Below are 17,026 nucleotides of genomic sequence, written 5' to 3' on the forward strand. Positions count from 1 at the left end.
CTAAATTCCAGTGGCTGAAACGTTCCTGTGCCTGAACTCAAAAAAAAAAAACACATGGTGTGGCTCTCATCCCACCTCTTCTCTGCTGTACAGTTTGGTTTATCCTGTACATGATAAATGCCAATTGTTCCCCTCAGATCTAACTATTGTATCTTGTTTTTAAAGTGCATTAAAAAAAAAATCTGAAACTGCATGTTAATAATGAGTGTATATAAGTGTGGTATGACAATGGTGAATGAACAAGCCATTATGAATATCTGTTCAACATGCTGAAAGGTTTGTCATCCTCACAACAACAAGCATCATGTCAGTAAACAACCAGCTCAGAGTTAATAAAATGATATGATATAAATCATTACTGCTCGTTGTAATTGTGTCAGAATAATTTCCAGAGAAGTGCTATGTTGCTATGGCCAATGTAGTAAGTGGAAACTGGCAGTTATGATTGAACAATGTGATTGGATGAACATAACCTCAAAGAGAGTCCATATAAGAAGATACACAGGGGAATGGAAACACTTTGGGAAGGAAATCTAAGCAAAGATATATATTCAATCCACTAGTACAACAAAAATGTGCATTTAACATAAAAACGTATTTATATTTAGTATTTTGACAAGGTTTATTGGCGCCATTTTACATTGCCATAGAAACGACTGACGCCAATGCGTCACTGGCAGGAACCAGCAGATTGTCTGATTGAGATTTTGCGCGGAGAGTGAATCGAAGAGAGGTACCGTTAACCGGTCATGACTGTTGTTGACGAGGCTAGCGTTAGACACTGGACAACTTTGTTACAACTCTAGATGAAGGTAATAAGTTAATTGCGTCTGAAGTGTTTTGTGTAACACCCCTCAGCAAATAACGTTAGCAAAGCAACTCAACTGCAACTAAAATTGCAACACAGTTTATACGTGTACCCATATTAGGTAACGTGAGTTACTGTAACGTTGCGTAGCTTCCACCTCAAATAGTCAAGTACTGAAATACATTTTGTTGCAGATTTGGTTTTGTAGTGTTTTGTTAGATCCACCTCATTTAGCTAGACTGAAATTGACATAACTAATGTTTGCCGAAAAATAAATGTCCCTGTATTGTGTAGTGTGTGTGTTATAATGGATGTGTTTCTTGTCCCAGTCCTACTGTTATAATGGATGTGTTACCTTGTCCTACTGTTATAATGGATGTGTCACCTTGTCCTACTGTTATAATGGTTGTGTTACCTTGTCCTACTGTTTTAATGGATATGTTACCTTGTCCTTCTGTTATAATGGATGTTTCCTTGTCCTACTGTTATAATGGATGTGTTACCTTGTCCTACTGTTATAATGGATGTGTTACCTTGTCCTACTGTTATAATGGATGTGTTACCTTGTCCTACTGTTATAATGGATGTGTTACCTTGTCCCAGTCCTACTGTTATAATGGATGTGTTACCTTGTCCTACTGTTATAATGGATGTGTTACCTTGTCCTACTGTTATAATGGATGTGTTACCTTGTCCTACTGTTATAATGGATGTGTTACCTTGTCCTACTGTTATAATGAATGTGTTACTTGTCCCAGTCCTACTGTTATAATGGATGTGTTACCTTGTCCCAGTCCTACTGTTATAATGGATGTGTTACCTTGTCCTACTGTTTTAATGGATGTGCTACCTTGTCCCAGTCCTACTGTTATAATGGATGTTTTACCTTGTCCTACTGTTATAATGGATGTGTTACTTGTCCCAGTCCTACTGTTATAATGGATGTGTTACCTTGTCCCAGTCCTACTGTTATAATGGATGTGTTACCTTGTCCCAGTCTTACGGTTATAATGGATGTGCTACCTTGTCCCAGTCCTACTGTTATAATGGATGTGTTTCTTGTCCCAGTCCTACTGTTATAATGGATGTGTTACCTTGTCCCAGTCTTACTGTTTTAATAGATGTGCTACCTTGTCCTACTGTTATAATGGATGTGTTACCTTGTCCCAGTCTTACTGTTTTAATAGATGTGCTACCTTGTCCTACTGTTATAATGGATGTGTTACCTTGTCCCAGTCCTACTGTTATAATGGATGTGTTACCTTGTCCTACTGTTATTATGGATGTGTTACCTTGTCCTACTGTTATAATGGATGTGTTACCTTGTCCTACTGTTTTAATGGATGTGTTACCTTGTCCTACTGTTATAATGGATGTGTTACCTTGTCCTACTGTTATAATGGATGTGCTACCTTGTCCTACTGTTATAATGGATGTGTTACCTTGTCCTACTGTTATAATGGATGTGTTACCTTGTCCCAGTCCTACTGTTTTAATGGATGTGTTACCTTGTCCTACTGTTTTAATGGATGTGCTACCTCTTCCTACTGTTATAATGGATGTGTTACCTTGTCCCAGTACTACTGTTTTAATGGATGTGTTACCTTGTCCCGGTCCTACTGTTATAATGGATGTGTTACCTTGTCCTACTGTTTTAATGGATGTGTTACCTTGTCCTACTGTTTTAATGGATGTGTTACATTGTCCTACTCTTATAATGGATGTGTTACCTTCTCCTACTGTTATAATGGATGTGTTACCTTGCCCTACTGTTATAATGGATGTGTTACCTTGTCCTAATGTTATAATGGATGTGTTACCTTGTCCTACTGTTTTAATGGATGTGTTACCTTGTCCTACTGTTTTAATGGATGTGTTACCTTGTCCCAGTCCTACTGTTATAATGGATGTGTTACCTTGTCCTACTGTTTTAATGGAGGTGTTACCTTGTCCTACTGTTTTAATGGATGTGTTACCTTGTCCTACTGTTTTAATGGATGTGTTACCTTGTCCCAGTCCTACTGTTATAATGGATGTGTTACCTTGTCCTACTGTTTTAATGGAGGTGTTACCTTGTCCCAGTCCTACTGTTATAATGGATGTGTCACCTTGTCCTACTGTTATAATGGATGTGTTACCTTGTCCTACTTTTTTAATGGATGTGTTACCTTGTCCTACTGTTTTAATGGATGTGCTACCTACTGCTGTGCTGTGCTGGATACTGTGTATTCACTAACTGTCTGAGTGATGGGATTTTTTATATAGCATCTGTGACATATGTTGGTGTGTGTATTTAATCTGCATCTTAACTTCTTAAAGTGGCAATCGGCAGTAGAAACAACAACACAGTGTCTCCCTGCTCCTCTTTCGGTAAAAAGCTGAGAGATTGGGGCTGGAGAAATGTAACCAATCTCAAATTCATAGACAAGGACTGACCATCCATGATATCAACATTGTTATCCTGTTTCTATGATCTGTTTCCACTACCATATAACCCGGTTAGCTTTGGATAAAGGTGTCTGCTAAATGGTATATTATTAAAGTCTACGTTGACTCTGCCAACTAGTTGCCGAGTGTAGTTACCATTCCTTTCCAATAATGGCAGCCAACGCATGTTGAAGTCAATACTCTAACGACAGGGACACCGGGATAGTGCGCACTGAAAGTGGTATTGTCTTCAAAGCAAGTTAATCTGGTTACGTTTGAACCTGTTGTTATAGTGGACAAGCTAACTAATACAATGTTTTACATAAGGCGCGGACATTAGGTCTATGTCTTGGGCTCGAGTTACGAAATGAATTGTATACAGTGCCTTTTCGTCTGTGTATGCGCGCATTCTGGAAGAAACAGCACACGCAGGGATGAGCCGCCGTGCAGCTCGTCCAATTCTCCCTTGTGCAGGCAGATAGGTTGAACTGGCGATAAACTTTGCTCGTCAAACAAAATCATAAGAAAAGTTAGTCTGATACCGAAACTAAATCACAATGTATATATAAGGAGCATGCCCCATCATTGGTTAGAATGAGATGTCATGAATCATGATGCTGTCTGCGATTCAAACTCCTGTCGTCTAATCTAATGGTAAATGTGTTACCAACGTGCCAAACAGCGCTGATAATAAACAGCGTTATAGGATACTTTTATAGTGTAACGACCCTGGGTTTATAAACGCGGATATCGACCCTGCCGTTCGAGCATGCTTTTGGGGCACTGTCGATAGCGCGCTGGACTTCGGGCTAGAAGGTCGAGGGTTCGAGACCTGCTCCCTGCCTGTTTCATTACAATATATTGAACACCTACCCACTACTGATATTAACTTTAAACAATTTATAATCAAGCAACATTTCACCAATTATTTAGCTGGCATACCGGCTGCTGACTGGTCGAGTAACCGCTTCGGCCAGGAAGTCCTTCATAAAGATTATTGACACGTCCAATAAATACATCACCAGACAGACTGACAGGAACCGTTGACTGGATGTACAGCAATACAGCCACCATCCGCTGGGATTTTGTGCTGAATCGCGACAATCTCTCTACAACACACACACTCATACTCTAGCCATTACCTGGCAGCATCCCCACTCACACCAGTTTGTGTTTGCCTAGGCGGACCCTCTAGCTGAGGTGTTTCAGACTGTGTTGTTACTGCTAAGAGAACAAACTCTGATCTGGGGCAACGCTCGGCTCAAACATGAACGGTTTCAGTTGGTTTATTGGCTCCCTAACTAACAATTATTTATGTCTCTGGAATAAACTCATTCTCAGACTTGGAGCTACTCTGTAAATTCAGCCATTTTGGGGAGTTCCACAATGCTCTCCCCTGCCACTGACGCAACAATGCCAATCCGGCGATTTACAGTTCCGGTTATCAGGCGTTCTAAATCCTAGTGTTTCCGTCCCCCTTTATATGAGAGCTGGTTCCCTTAGAAACGCCTGATCATTTTAGCTTAGCATGTCATGGCTGCCAAGCTAGCTGCGGAGAACCATTCAGTGCAGTACAGCACTTCCTTTGACATAAAGTTATTTATGACAAATATGGATATGTGTCAGTTTGTCACTTTCATGGTCATGTAGGGAAGATCTACTCAGCTACTGAATAAACTGTCTTGAAGATAGCTAAATGTTTTTACGATTTAGATTTAGATAAAACGTACCAACAAGGGACGACGAGTTTGTCACTTTCCCCATCAACAACCATCTTGACCAAATCCGGTCCTGCTCTGCTAAACATCATGTAAACGACCGTGACAGGACGTTCCTGTCAGAAATCCTGCCTGTTTTAACGTCATTTACGGTAGATACGCAGATGAAAGACCGCCCTCCCCACAAGCAGTGGTATAATTAAAGCAGTGCGTGCCGTTGAAACAGTCTGACTTGAGAATAAGGGTCTAGATAAGCAAGCAAGTAGATACTCTGTGTGCCCAACATCATTTTTAACAGCTTGTTTTGCTCTTTGATTCTGTTCACAATGGCACAGGTCAACAGATGTCTGAAACAGCTGTTCTTTGGATTCAACATGTTGTTAGGGGTAAGCAATATTAAGATGAGATAACCTCGTCCATTTTATTGTTCATTAACTGTACCTGTTGTTGGTTTATTCATAGATTTTTCTGCCTGTGTGTCTTTTAACCTCTTTATTTTTTATTTATTTTTATTTATTATAAAGTAGTTCTGTTTTGACTACTTTCATTGTGTATGTTTCTAACTTTTCTTGATGTATTAATATATTGCATTGTAAATTGTGACCTGGTTTTCATGGTGTTTCAGATTGCAGGGTGTGTCCTATTGGTTTTGGGAATGACATGGTTTTCATGGTGTTTTAGATTGCAGGGTGTGTCCTATTGGTTTTGGGAATGACACTGTTTTCATGGTGTTTCAGATTGCAGGGTGTGTCCTATTGGTTTTGGGAATGACACTGTTTTCATGGTGTTTTAGATTGCAGGGTGTGTCCTATTGGTTTTGGGAATGACACTGTTTTCATGGTGTTTTAGATTGCAGGGTGTGTCCTATTGGTTTTGGGAATGACACTGTTTTCATGGTGTTTTAGATTGCAGGGTGTGTCCTATTGGTTTTGGGAATGATCGCAGCACCACATAATACAGAGGTGAAATTATCCAACTAATTAACAACACAAACAACAACTGTACAATTTAAGTCTCACCCCCCCCCCCCCCCCCCCCCCCCCCCATGACAATGCTTGTGATCCTGTTTTCCAGCATGACCAAGGAGAGTCGATTGGCTTGACATGGATTATATCGACTGCAGTTGTTTCTGTGCTGCTCTCTTTACTTGGAGCATATGGTGCATACCAAGAGAACACTGTGATACTGAGATTGGTGAATACTTGGATCTCATTGACTCAATACAAAACCGTTTTAAAACATCACATTATTAGCCTTTGTTGACCATAGTGTTTATACAATACAAAACCGTTTTAAAACATCACATTATTAGCCTTTGTTGACCATAGTGTTTATACAATACAAAACCGTTTTAAAACATCACATTATGAGCCTTTGTTGACCATAGTGTTTATACAATACAAAACAGTTTTAAAACATCACATTATTAGCCTTTGTTGACCATAGTGTTTATACAATACAAAACAGTTTTAAAACATCACATTATTAGCCTTTGTTGACCATAGTGTTTATACAATACAAAACCGTTTTAAAACATCACATTATTAGCCTTTGTTGACCATAGTGTTTATACAATACAAAACCGTTTTAAAACATCACATTATGAGCCTTTGTTGACCATAGTGTTTATACAATACAAAACAGTTTTAAAACATCACATTATTAGCCTTTGTTGACCATAGTGTTTATACAATACAAAACAGTTTTAAAACATCACATTATTAGCCTTTGTTGACCATAGTGTTTATACAATACAAAACCGTTTTAAAACATCACATTATTAGCCTTTGTTGACCATAGTGTTTATACAATACAAAACCGTTTTAAAACATCACATTATTAGCCTTTATTGACCATAGTGTTTATACAATACAAAACAGTTTTAAAACATCACATTATGAGCCTTTGTTGACCATAGTGTTTATACAATACAAAACAGTTTTAAAACATCACATTATTAGCCTTTGTTGACCATAGTGTTTATACAATACAAAACCGTTTTAAAACATCACATTATGAGCCTTTGTTGACCATAGTGTTTATACAATACAAAACCGTTTTAAAACATCACATTATTAGCCTTTGTTGACCATAGTGTTTATACAATACAAAACAGTTTTAAAACATCACATTATGAGCCTTTGTTGACCATAGTGTTTATACAATACAAAACCGTTTTAAAACATCACATTATGAGCCTTTGTTGACCATAGTGTTTATACAATACAAAACCGTTTTAAAACATCACATTATTAGCCTTTGTTGACCATAGTGTTTATACAATACAAAACAGTTTTAAAACATCACATTATTAGCCTTTGTTGACCATAGTGTTTATACAATACAAAACAGTTTTAAAACATCACATTATGAGCCTTTATTGACCATAGTGTTTATACAATACAAAACCGTTTTAAAACATCACATTATGAGCCTTTGTTGACCATAGTGTTTATACAATACAAAACAGTTTTAAAACATCACATTATTAGCCTCTGTTGACCATAGTGTTTATACAATACAAAACCGTTTTAAAACATCACATTATGAGCCTTTGTTGACCATAGTGTTTATACAATACAAAACAGTTTTAAAACATCACATTATTAGCCTTTGTTGACCATAGTGTTTATACAATACAAAACCGTTTTAAAACATCACATTATTAGCCTCTGTTGACCATAGTGTTTATACAATACAAAACAGTTTTAAAACATCACATTATGAGCCTCTGTTGACCATAGTGTTTATACAATACAAAACCGTTTTAAAACATCACATTATTAGCCTCTGTTGACCATAGTGTTTATACAATACAAAACAGTTTTAAAACATCACATTATTAGCCTTTGTTGACCATAGTGTTTATACAATACAAAACCGTTTTAAAACATCACATTATGAGCCTCTGTTGACCATAGTGTTTATACAATACAAAACCGTTTTAAAACATCACATTATTAGCCTCTGTTGACCATAGTGTTTATACAATACAAAACCGTTTTAAAACATCACATTATTAGCCTTTGTTGACCATAGTGTTTATACAATACAAAACAGTTTTAAAACATCACATTATTAGCCTCTGTTGACCATAGTGTTTATACAATACAAAACCGTTTTAAAACATCACATTATTAGCCTCTGTTGACCATAGTGTTTATACAATACAAAACAGTTTTAAAACATCACATTATGAGCCTCTGTTGACCATAGTGTTTATACAATACAAAACCGTTTTAAAACATCACATTATGAGCCTTTGTTGACCATAGTGTTTATACAATACAAAACCGTTTTAAAACATCACATTATGAGCCTCTGTTGACCATAGTGTTTATACAATACAAAACCGTTTTAAAACATCACATTATGAGCCTCTGTTGACCATAGTGTTTATACAATACAAAACCGTTTTAAAACATCACATTATGAGCCTTTGTTGACCATAGTGTTTATACAATACAAAACCGTTTTAAAACATCACATTATGAGCCTCTGTTGACCATAGTGTTTATACAATACAAAACCGTTTTAAAACATCACATTATGAGCCTTTGTTGACCATAGTGTTTATACAATACAAAACCGTTTTAAAACATCACATTATTAGCCTTTGTTGACCATAGTGTTTATACAATACAAAACCGTTTTAAAACATCACATTATTAGCCTTTGTTGACCATAGTGTTTATACAATACAAAACAGTTTTAAAACATCACATTATTAGCCTTTGTTGACCATAGTGTTTATACAATACAAAACCGTTTTAAAACATCACATTATTAGCCTCTGTTGACCATAGTGTTTATACAATACAAAACCGTTTTAAAACATCACATTATTAGCCTCTGTTGACCATAGTGTTTATACAATACAAAACCGTTTTAAAACATCACATTATGAGCCTTTGTTGACCATAGTGTTTATACAATACAAAACAGTTTTAAAACATCACATTATGAGCCTTTGTTGACCATAGTGTTTATACAATACAAAACAGTTTTAAAACATCACATTATTAGCCTTTGTTGACCATAGTGTTTATACAATACAAAACAGTTTTAAAACATCACATTATTAGCCTTTGTTGACCATAGTGTTTATACAATACAAAACCGTTTTAAAACATCACATTATTAGCCTTTGTTGACCATAGTGTTTATACAATACAAAACCGTTTTAAAACATCACATTATTAGCCTTTGTTGACCATAGTGTTTATACAATACAAAACAGTTTTAAAACATCACATTATTAGCCTTTGTTGACCATAGTGTTTATACAATACAAAACCGTTTTAAAACATCACATTATGAGCCTTTGTTGACCATAGTGTTTATACAATACAAAACCGTTTTAAAACATCACATTATTAGCCTTTGTTGACCATAGTGTTTATACAATACAAAACAGTTTTAAAACATCACATTATTAGCCTTTGTTGACCATAGTGTTTATACAATACAAAACCGTTTTAAAACATCACATTATTAGCCTTTGTTGACCATAGTGTTTATACAATACAAAACAGTTTTAAAACATCACATTATTAGCCTTTGTTGACCATAGTGTTTATACAATACAAAACCGTTTTAAAACATCACATTATTAGCCTCTGTTGACCATAGTGTTTATACAATACAAAACAGTTTTAAAACATCACATTATTAGCCTTTGTTGACCATAGTGTTTATACAATACAAAACAGTTTTAAAACATCACATTATTAGCCTTTGTTGACCATAGTGTTTATACAATACAAAACCGTTTTAAAACATCACATTATGAGCCTTTGTTGACCATAGTGTTTATACAATACAAAACAGTTTTAAAACATCACATTATTAGCCTCTGTTGACCATAGTGTTTATACAATACAAAACCGTTTTAAAACATCACATTATTAGCCTTTGTTGACCATAGTGTTTATACAATACAAAACAGTTTTAAAACATCACATTATGAGCCTTTGTTGACCATAGTGTTTATACAATACAAAACAGTTTTAAAACATCACATTATGAGCCTTTGTTGACCATAGTGTTTATACAATACAAAACAGTTTTAAAACATCACATTATTAGCCTTTGTTGACCATAGTGTTTATACAATACAAAACCGTTTTAAAACATCACATTATTAGCCTCTGTTGACCATAGTGTTTATACAATACAAAACAGTTTTAAAACATCACATTATGAGCCTTTGTTGACCATAGTGTTTATACAATACAAAACAGTTTTAAAACATCACATTATTAGCCTCTGTTGACCATAGTGTTTATACAATACAAAACAGTTTTAAAACATCACATTATGAGCCTTTGTTGACCATAGTGTTTATACAATACAAAACAGTTTTAAAACATCACATTATTAGCCTCTGTTGACCATAGTGTTTATACAATACAAAACAGTTTTAAAACATCACATTATTAGCCTCTGTTGACCATAGTGTTTATACAATACAAAACCGTTTTAAAACATCACATTATTAGCCTTTGTTGACCATAGTGTTTATACAATACAAAACCGTTTTAAAACATCACATTATTAGCCTTTATTGACCATAGTGTTTATACAATACAAAACCGTTTTAAAACATCACATTATTAGCCTCTGTTGACCATAGTGTTTATACAATACAAAACCGTTTTAAAACATCACATTATTAGCCTTTGTTGACCATAGTGTTTATACAATACAAAACCGTTTTAAAACATCACATTATGAGCCTTTGTTGACCATAGTGTTTATACAATACAAAACCGTTTTAAAACATCACATTATTAGCCTTTGTTGACCATAGTGTTTATACAATACAAAACCGTTTTAAAACATCACATTATTAGCCTTTGTTGACCATAGTGTTTATACAATACAAAACCGTTTTAAAACATCACATTATGAGCCTTTGTTGACCATAGTGTTTATACAATACAAAACCGTTTTAAAACATCACATTATGAGCCTTTGTTGACCATAGTGTTTATACAATACAAAACCGTTTTAAAACATCACATTATTAGCCTTTGTTGACCATAGTGTTTATACAATACAAAACCGTTTTAAAACATCACATTATTAGCCTTTGTTGACCATAGTGTTTATACAATACAAAACCGTTTTAAAACATCACATTATTAGCCTTTGTTGACCATAGTGTTTATACAATACAAAACCGTTTTAAAACATCACATTATTAGCCTTTGTTGACCATAGTGTTTATACAATACAAAACAGTTTTAAAACATCACATTATGAGCCTTTGTTGACCATAGTGTTTATACAATACAAAACCGTTTTAAAACATCACATTATTAGCCTTTGTTGACCATAGTGTTTATACAATACAAAACCGTTTTAAAACATCACATTATGAGCCTTTGTTGACCATAGTGTTTATACAATACAAAACCGTTTTAAAACATCACATTATGAGCCTTTGTTGACCATAGTGTTTATACAATACAAAACCGTTTTAAAACATCACATTATTAGCCTTTGTTGACCATAGTGTTTATACAATACAAAACCGTTTTAAAACATCACATTATTAGCCTTTGTTGACCATAGTGTTTATACAATACAAAACCGTTTTAAAACATCACATTATGAGCCTTTGTTGACCATAGTGTTTATACAATACAAAACCGTTTTAAAACATCACATTATGAGCCTTTGTTGACCATAGTGTTTATACAATACAAAACCGTTTTAAAACATCACATTATTAGCCTTTGTTGACCATAGTGTTTATACAATACAAAACCGTTTTAAAACATCACATTATTAGCCTTTGTTGACCATAGTGTTTATACAATACAAAACCGTTTTAAAACATCACATTATTAGCCTTTGTTGACCATAGTGTTTATACAATACAAAATAACACTTTTCCTGCAAGAGACAACGATATGGTTGCATGGTAACATTTTTTTAATTCAATGTGGCAAAAAAAATATATATATATAATAACATTTTAAAGAAATGTATTAAACAAAACTGTGTGATTGTGTATGATTTACTAATTGTTTGTTTTTGCCCGAAAATTTGTATTTTGTTTTCAGTTCCTTGGAATAATAGGCTTTGGATCAATCCTTTTTCTTATTTTGGGATTTAAAGTGGCTCGTTCAATGCCTGAGGTAAACTTTTCTTTAGATATTTAAAAGTCTATTGCATTATTATTATTTTTTTTTAAATGCATTGATTTTATGCCGATACATCACCAACACAGTTTATCTTAAACTAAGCTGTTATACAGAAGGGTTTGAAAGTTCTCTAGACACAAGCTATTGTTATTATTTATTATTCTTTCACAGTTTATATTTTGTACATTTACTTTGTGGCTTGATTAACACTTTTTAAATTAAATATAAAAGCATCTTAAATTGATGAATCCTCTCAAAATGTGTATTTTTTTTCCCCTCGTTATTTAAGGCCATGCAACTGATTAAAGAAAACCTCCCTGCCATTACATCAGAAATGATGTCTGATGCAGAGCAGCGACAAACTATCATGGCTCTACAAGTACAAGTACTGTGGAAGTCTACATATTGTCCACAATTATTCATATTCATAAATAGGTTGCAAAATGTCCTAAATTCCCAAGTTTTCCATAAATCCTGGATGCAGGATTCTGGATATCATGTGTAATGGATGTGAAACGGCTAGCTTATTTAGCGGTGGTGCGCGCTAAATAGCGTTTCAATCGGTGACGTCACTCGCTCTGAGACTTTGAAGTAGTGGTTCCCCGCGGCTCTGCAAGGGCCGTGGCTTTTGTGGAGCGATGGGTAAACGATGCTTCGTGGGTGACTGTTGTCTGTGTGCAGAGGGTCCCTGGTTCGCGCCTGGGTAGGGGCGAGGGGACGGATTAAAGTTATACTGTTACATTCCCTTGGTAATCTGGGAATCTTCCAGACAGGATTTCTGGAAACCATGTGAATTTTTTTTTAAATTACCAGAATTTTGCAACACAATTCATAAAGAAGTCTTAATCTGTCATGATCAATTTGTAAGACTAGCAATATAAATTTCTCACTGTTTCTCACCTTGTGTTCATCTTGTGTTCACTGTTTCTAATCTTGTGTTCACTGTTTCTAACCTCGTGTTCATCTTGTGTTCACTGTTTCTAACCTTGGGTTCACTGTCTCTAACCTTGTGTTCATCTTGTGTTCACTGTTTCTAACCTTGGGTTCACTGTCTCTAACCTCGTGTTCATCTTGTGTTCACTGTTTCTAACCTCGTGTTCATCTTGTGTTCACTGTTTCTAACCTTGGGTTCACTGTCTCTAACCTCGTTTTCATCTTGTGTTCACTGTTTCTAACCTTGGATTCACTGTCTCTAACCTCGTGTTCATCTTGTGTTCACTGTTTCTAACCTTGGGTTCACTGTCTCTAACCTCGTGTTCATCTTGTGTTCACTGTTTCTAACCTTGGGTTCACTGTCTCTAACCTCGTGTTCATCTTGTGTTCACTGTTTCTAACCTTGGGTTCACTGTCTCTAACCTCGTGTTCATCTTGTGTTCACTGTTTCTAACCTCGTGTTCATCTTGTGTTCACTGTTTCTAACCTTGGATTCACTGTCTCTAACCTCGTTTTCATCTTGTGTTCACTGTTTCTAACCTTGGGTTCACTGTCTCTAACCTCGTGTTCATCTTGTGTTCACTGTTTCTAACCTTGGGTTCACTGTCTCTAACCTCGTGTTCATCTTGTGTTCACTGTTTCTAACCTTGTGTTCACTGTTTCTAACCTTGTGTTCATCTTGTGTTCACTGTTTCTAACCTTGTGTTCACTGTTTCTCACCTTGTGTTCATTGTTTCTCACCTCGTGTTCACTGACAACTGTGTTTGCTGCTGCAGGGTAAGTGTTGTGGAATAATGAGTTACAGAGACTGGGATAGCAATATCCCAGAGACCTGTCAATGTTCTAGTTTCAAGTCAGACCCATCCCAATGTATGGAGGTTCAAATGACTAAAGATGGCGGCAACTGGGTAAGTAAAAAAACATACGTCAGCTGTTTTAAATGGTGCTAGGATATTTTAATCCTAACTGTGATTTGAGCAGGAATAACTCCCGGCAACCAACTAATTCAATTACGAGGAATGCTACATATAATAAAAACAATTTACAGGACAAGTCAAAAGTTTGGACACACCTACTAATTCAAGAGTTTTTCTTTATTTTTACTATTTTCTACATTGTGAAGACATAGAAACTATGAAATAACACATATGGAATCATGTAGTAACCAAAAAAAGTGTTCAATAAATCTAAATGGATTTTAGATTCTTCAAAGCAGCCACCCTTTGCCTTGATGACAGCTTTACACACTCTTGGCATTCTCTCAACCAGCTTCACTTGGAATGCTTTTCCAAAAGTCTTAAAGGAGTTCCCACATATGCTGAGCACTTGTTGGCTGGTTGTCCTTCACTCTGCTATCCAACTGTCAAAGGAATTTAACAATTCCTATATGTGTTCATTAACCAATTCAATTAAAATCATTCTGTCTGTTTCTAAGAATTTGTAAGATCCTTATTTGCATGAAATAGACAGAGACCAGTTAGCCAATAGTATTTATTCTCAGAGCGCGCTGCTCATAGAACCCTGTACAACAGTTTATATATCAAATATGGCGTCATAGGTTATAAAATGAATCTCCTCCTCTCGACCAGGAAAAAGCAGGTTCAAAAGTTCATTCCAACTTTCTAGCGCACACACGACACACACTATATCTGGATTAACTCCTGAAGTCTCACCATAGTTTATCCCTACTTAGCAGACAGTTCCAGATACGGAAAACCTGGAGAGGCTCTTGCTGTCTTATTTGATCGCCACAGAGTTATAGTTGAGTCGGTTCAAGCATAGGTTAATGATCTTCTTTGCTTACTTTAGACATACACAATACATCCTTCCACAATGGTTATCATTTCCATTGACCCCTTATCCATGCTACATAACCTCTTTCTTAGGACCTACCATTATTAATCATATATTGTAAAACAGGGTAGAGTTTAATTAGTTATAGTTCTATTTAAATGTAGATATTGTTTAGTCATTATTCATAAAATTCCTAACACAAACTCATCTCAAACCATCTCAATTGGGTTGAGGTCGGGTGATAGTGGAGGTCAGGTCATCTGATGCCGCACTCTATCACTCTCCTTCTTGGTTAAATATCCCTTAGACAGCCTGCAGGTGTGTTGGGTCATTGTCCTGTTGAATAACAAGCGAAAACCAGATGGGATGGCGTATCGCTGCAGAATGTTGTGGTAGCCGTGCTGGTTAAGTGTGCTTTGAGTTCTAAATAAATCACCAACAGTGTCACCAGCAAAGCACCCCCAAACCATCACACCACCTCCTCCATGCTTCACGGTGGGAACTACACATGCAGATATCATCCATTCACCTACTCTGCGTCTCACAGACACAGCAGTTGGAACCAAAAATCAGAAATTTGAACTCATCAGACCAAAGGACAGATTTCCACCAGTCTAATGTCCATTGCTCGTGTTTCTTGGCCCAAACAAATCTCATCTTATTATTGGTGTCCTTTAGTAGTGGTTTCTTTGCAGCAATTCGACCATGAAGGCCTGATTCACACAGTTTCCTCTGAACAGTTGATATGTGTCTGTTACTAGAACATTGTGAAGCATTTATTTGGGCTGCAGTTTCTGAGACTGGTAACTCTACTGAACTTATCCTCTGCAGCAGAGGTAACTCTGGGTCTTCCTTTCCTGTGGCGGTCCTCATGAGAGCCAGTATCATCATAGCTCTTGATGGTTTTTGCGTCTGCGCATGAAGAAATTTCTTGACATTTTCCGGGTTGACTGACCGTCATGTCTTAAACTATTGATGGGCTGTCGTTTCTCTTTGCTTATTTGAGCTGTTCTTAACATAATATGGACTTGGTCTTTTACCATATAGGGCTATCTTCTCTATACCACCCCTACCTTGTCACAACACAACTGATTGGCTCAAAAGCATTAAGAAGGAAAGAAATTCCACAAATTATCTTTTATCAAGGCACACCTGTTAATTGAAATGTATTCCAGGTGACTACCTCATGAAGTTGGTCAAGGGAATGCAAAGAGTGTGCAAAGCTGTCATCAAGGCAAAGGGTGTCTACTTTAAAGAATCTCTCAAATATATTTGGATTTGTTTAACACTTTTTTTGGTTACTACATGATTCCATATGTATTGTTTCATAGTTGTGATGTCTTCACTATTATTCTACAATGTAGAAAATAGTCCAACTAAAGAGAAACCCTTGAATGAGGTGGTGTGTCCACACTATTGACTGGTCCTGTAGGGCAACTAAAGAGAAACCCTTGAATGAGGCGGTGTGTCCACACTATTGACTGGTACTGTAGGGCAACTAAAGAGAAACCCTTGAATGAGTAGGTGTGTCCACACTATTGACTGGTCCTGTAGGGCAACTAAAGAGAAACCCTTGAATGAGGTGGTGTGTCCACACTATTGACTGGTCCTGTAGGGCAACTAAAGAGAAACCCTTGAATGAGGCGGTGTGTCCACACTATTGACTGGTACTGTAGGGCAACTAAAGAGAAACCCTTGAATGAGGTGGTGTGTCCACACTATTGACTGGTCCTGTAGGGCAACTAAAGAGAAACCCTTGAATGAGGTGGTGTGTCCACACTATTGACTGGTCCTGTAGGGCAACTAAAGAGAAACCCTTGAATGAGGTGGTGTGTCCACACTATTGACTGGTCCTGTAGTCCAAAGACATTTGAATCCCATAATGTTGTTTTGAAACTTTTTTTTCTTGCGTTCAGTGTTACTTCAGGGAAGATCTGACAAATCTGAAATGATGTGGATCTACAGAGAGGTAATGCTTCTTCTTGTTATTGTTCAAAACAACACTATGCAACACATTCGGAAGTATTCAGAACCTTTCCCCTTTTCCACGTTATGTTACATTAAAGCCTTATTTTAAAATGGATTTATATATATTTATATATATATATTAATATTTCTGCAGCATTGAAGCCCCCAAGAACACAGTGGACTATATCATTCTTAAATGGAAGAGGTTTGAAACCACCAAGGCT

The 17,026-nt window shown here is 36.1% G+C and overlaps 1 protein-coding gene across 1 annotated transcript; it reads left to right on the top strand.

The window, feature by feature from the left end:
• Positions 1-5,238: 5,238 nt before the first annotated feature.
• Positions 5,239-16,803, top strand: LOC139400765 (tetraspanin-8-like; the record flags this gene model as incomplete). Its single annotated transcript, XM_071145414.1, has 7 exons — positions 5,239-5,339; positions 5,859-5,915; positions 6,028-6,147; positions 12,027-12,101; positions 12,397-12,492; positions 13,817-13,948; positions 16,762-16,803. Coding segments are annotated over exons 1-7 (582 nt in total), but the record flags the coding sequence as incomplete, so codon positions are not given.
• Positions 16,804-17,026: the final 223 nt, after the last annotated feature.

This window comes from Oncorhynchus clarkii, unplaced genomic scaffold (assembly GCF_045791955.1).
Source record: "Oncorhynchus clarkii lewisi isolate Uvic-CL-2024 unplaced genomic scaffold, UVic_Ocla_1.0 unplaced_contig_14120_pilon_pilon, whole genome shotgun sequence".
NCBI lineage: Eukaryota > Metazoa > Chordata > Actinopteri > Salmoniformes > Salmonidae > Oncorhynchus > Oncorhynchus clarkii.